At 34.2% G+C, this 4,440-nt stretch overlaps 1 protein-coding gene across 1 annotated transcript; it reads right to left on the bottom strand.

Moving 5' to 3' along the window:
* Positions 1-1,577: 1,577 nt before the first annotated feature.
* Positions 1,578-3,517, bottom strand: LOC128862109 (uncharacterized). Its single transcript, XM_054100541.1, has one exon. It carries the CDS (start codon positions 3,055-3,057, stop codon positions 2,380-2,382), a length of 678 nt encoding a protein of 225 aa, XP_053956516.1. The 5' UTR covers positions 3,058-3,517; the 3' UTR covers positions 1,578-2,379.
* Between the last annotated feature and the right edge of the window lie 923 nt (positions 3,518-4,440).

Genomic DNA, 4,440 nt, shown 5'->3' with positions numbered 1-4,440 from the left:
AATGTATACACTTTTTTAATTTTGTAAGTTCAGAAGTAGCTTTGAAATGCAAAAAAAAACTCTGTACTTTTAATTTTTTGAAGTTCAGTACCATATTTGACTTTTTTATAAATAAAAGAAAATCCACATTCTCAAACAAATATATTTCCTTTAATTTTGTAAGCATAACATCATATTGAAATTTTTTTTTTATAATTAAAAAAAGTGAATACTTTGGAAAATGTATCTTCACGCTTTATTTAACTAAAAGAGTTGGCTTCATAGATTGTAATTTTACTCTTTTTATAAAATACGAAATGTTTCGCGTTATTGAGATGCTTTTGAAAGGTTTGGGGATTTTTTAGTTTAAATCCTTAAAATAATTTTCAACTCTTTTTAATAAAAAAAATGTTAGACTTTTGAAATATTTATTAGAATACCATATAAAAATTAGTAAAAATTTAGCATTGCGTAATTTTATACTTTGTAATAATCCCGGAAGAAGGTTCATTAACTTTCGAATTATTTTTAGACTGTTAGAAAGCCTTAAATTTTATTAAAATTTGTGTATAAATAGAAACAATTTTGCAGTTTCAAAGATTCTTTTCTATGCTTCACTTTACTATGCGAATTGAAAAGTTTTTTCTTTACCGGTAAAAGAACCCAAAATAAAGATTTCGAGCTTTTGAATATTTTGAATATTTTTTTATTTTTCTTTTTAGAAAGGCTGGTATAATTAAAATTCGCTTCAAGGTTTTTTAAAGCCAGAAAATAAAAAAAAAATTTATTTTATTAAAAATTTTTAATCAAAATTATATTTTTTAAATATTTTTGAAAATACAAAAATTATAATTTGGTAAAACCCAAATTTACTTTCCTAATGAAACTTTAAAATTATAAATTAAGGAAGTAAAATTATTAAATTTTATTTTTATATATAAAATTTGTGCGAACAAAAATTTGAAAAAAAATTTTTGGAACAAATTTTAGGCAAGAGTTCGTAAAAATTTTGAAAACCTTAAAAAGAAATTTGGCTTAAAATTTTAATGTTAAAATTATCTCACACATTTTTCGTTGTTTATCGTGCGTCAACCGAATTTGAGAATTCTTCAACTTCTTGTATATAAAAATTTCATATTAACACTTTTGAATGAAACTCGAAACATGTACATACGCAAATATATCTACAGAATATTTCTCAAATTTTAATATTTCCACTAGCTTTTTTAGAAACATTTCTTCTAATTTCTTTCAGAAACATAACTAAGTTAAAGGAAATTTGGAAATTAAAATAAATCAAATTTTTCGAATTTTCTAAATAAATTTTTTAAGTCTAATATAAGTATGTATGTATTTCAAAATCATATTTTCTAAGTTAGAATTTTTTTCAAAATTTCTTCGTAGAGCTGAATCAAAAACCAAGATTGTTAAAAAGTATGTTTTCAGAAATATTTTCGTTACTTCATCGCCATTATTTTCATGTATCTGGAACACAAAAAAAAATCAATAACTATTTTATATTAAACTTTTCAGAACAAGAAAATAAAAATATCGAAAACTTTTAATGCGTTATATAATTTGAAACCGAGGCTTTTGGTTATAAAAAAAAATTTGGCAATAAAAAATATTCCTAATTTATCGTTGAATTTCAAATAAAAACATTTTTCTTTTTAAAATACGGAAAAAAGTGTATTTATTTTGTATTTCTATTCTAAAAATATGAACTAAGGAATATATCCAAGATTTCTCTGCTTTTGAGAAAATCTGTTTTTTTTAAATGTCATAAATAATATTTGTGTCTTATGCATTAGAAATTTATACGATTGAAAACCTGGGTATTTTGCGTATTGCGCAATTATTATTAGTTTTTTCGATTGCCCACTAAATAAAATTTTTTTTTTTTGATAATTTCAAAAACTGTAAAATATTGTAAACTTGAGTTTTTGTGTACAAATATTGAAGCTTCGACAATTATTTAGTAATATTGAATATGGAAAAGTGATTTCATCTGCAACTTTTAATGCTTCCATAACTTTCTAATATTACCTATGCCAACTAACTATTTCAAGCTTAAAATACTCATGTGGGTTTTTGATTTTTAACTAAATCTAATCAAACACTCTTCCTTAACTTATAAACGCTATCACAATTACGCTTATTTCATACACCTCACTTCGATAAATTGCTTTCCCATAAAAACGGCGCCACGCTTTGCATTTGCCGACGGTCGCAGCAAAGTCTTTGAAACTTCTCCGCACCGTCGCATGGAAATCATATTTGACAAACATCACAATTGCGCTTTTCTGGAGCATTACCACACAATACACTGGACGCCGTTTGAGCACGGGCCCTTACCAGGAACGTAACTTTTTAGTAACTCTTCTCTAACCCGGAACTCTTCTAATTGCCGGCGGCTGATGGTGGGCCTTGTGCGCCAACTCCTCCACTTGGCACTATTTCGATGACGGTTTTGGTAAGCAAATCTCTGGAACCAGTTTGTTGATGGTATTGTTTTAAAGCTTTACACATAGCCACGGCGAGCAGTTTCCAGGGCAGAGGCTCTGATGCGAGAGCGGCTGAAGGAGAAGAAGACGTTTGGGTGGATTCAGTAGAAGTGTCGTTGGTCGGCAAGAAAGTGGAAATGGCTGGATTGCTAGCAGTTATTGAAAATATTGCTGGAGCGGCGGCAGGTGCAGAGGCGGAGTACGAAGACGTGACTGTATGCGAGGATGTGGTTGTGATCGAAGTAGCGCTCACATTTGAAGCTATAGCTTCTGTTGTATGGGTCATTGTCGAAGTTGTAACTGTGCTCGAAGATGTGGATGTGGCTGAAAAAATTGCACCAGCTGGCATAGAAACACTGGAAATAGCCCTCGCTGTTGCGATACCCGTCGCAAGTGCTCTCGGAGCGTTTGTACTTGTGCTGGCCGCCGCCGGTTGCATTACGGCCACAGGCATAGCCGGATTTGCCGTCGGCAATGCCACGGACTGGCTGCTTGGCGCTGGCGGAAAATGTCCATCAACTTGATCGCACTCAGTTGTGTGCTGGTGACGTGGTTCGTAGAAAGGTATAGCCATAATTTATACAGTAATTTATTTCTCGCAGAAAATTCAAAACACTTTAAAAAAGTTTGTCGTAAAAAATTTCGTCTTTTTCTACACTTGAAATCGCACAAAATTATAAACACACTCCCTTTTTGCTTCGGCTCAAGCGCTTGACGCGTCCACTCAGCAGCGTTGCGCTTGTCGTACTGAATTGCCAACAGCAAAGCCACTCATATTTATACTCCAAAAAATTACGTCCAAAAATATCCTTGAAGGTGCTGCAACACCATACTATGCGCACCACAGGCAGTAGTGACTCGCTGTGCTGGTCACGAACGACTGTGGCACGTAGCGCGCGACATTCACTTTGTAACCCACAAAAATGCTGCTCAAAACCAAACATACGCGTAACCAGAAACCCAAGCAATCCGAGCCAATAAAAGAAACAAGGAAACAATCAGCGAGACTGTCAGTCTATGCGACAGCCAGCTATGGGGTGTGTGTTCATCACCAAAAACTACCACCACCACCATCGCCAAAGCACACGGCAAGTAACTACTCGTAAGTACCTTCAATTTCCACTGCTGCCATCAACTCGACCGCTGCGACCGCTTCGCTCTCATTTTAAGTGCATGCATGAGACTGTTACGCTCTGCTCACGTGTCGTATAGTATTGTCCCTGCGATACTTCCGTATCCACAAATAAACCCACCCTTCGTGACCAATACCGCCGCTATCAGCAGCACCAATACTAATACCACCCAGACCATTCCAACCACCACCGCCACCAATGGCACAAATCTTATCGAGTATTGGCTCAGCTACGGTTGCTCATTGTTTTGCCAGCTACTTACCTTCATATCTGCTTATAAACGAAATGGAGTATTCTGCTATAAATACACTTCGCTCGAACACGTTCTTGTGCAACACGTGCTGCTGCAGTTAAACTAATATTTTGCGCTCTCTGCTCTCATAGCTTGAGCGCTCGCTGTCAAATCAACTCTCACAAAAGTGTTTATGTGCGTAGTTTGAGCTACTCATGGCTTTCGAAGTTGTGTGAAAGTATTTAATTTACCCCTCCATATATTGGTTTTTTATGAAAGTAGCAATGAGGAGTAGCAGGAGAGTTTTCGAGCATTCGAATATTTTATCGTGCATGTTTTTTTACTCCTCACATATTTCGAAAATAGTTAATTACAGCTGAGTTGCGACTTCGAGAGTTGAAATTTATTGAAACCAGCATATTTCAGTATGTTCGAATTTTCGAAGATAAAAATATTGACTTTAAATTTATTTTTGCACGTCCCGTAATGAATGCTGACAAGAAAACGGAGCTAACGGGCGTGTTCGAATTTTCGAACATTCGTATATTTCTAGCAAAATTGGCTTGTTACCCCTTAATTTTCGTTCATTACA

Source organism: Anastrepha ludens, chromosome 4 (genome assembly GCF_028408465.1).
Source record: "Anastrepha ludens isolate Willacy chromosome 4, idAnaLude1.1, whole genome shotgun sequence".
NCBI lineage: Eukaryota > Metazoa > Arthropoda > Insecta > Diptera > Tephritidae > Anastrepha > Anastrepha ludens.
The sequence above is the reverse complement of the archived record's forward strand: the minus strand, read 5'-3'. Positions and strand labels throughout refer to the sequence as shown.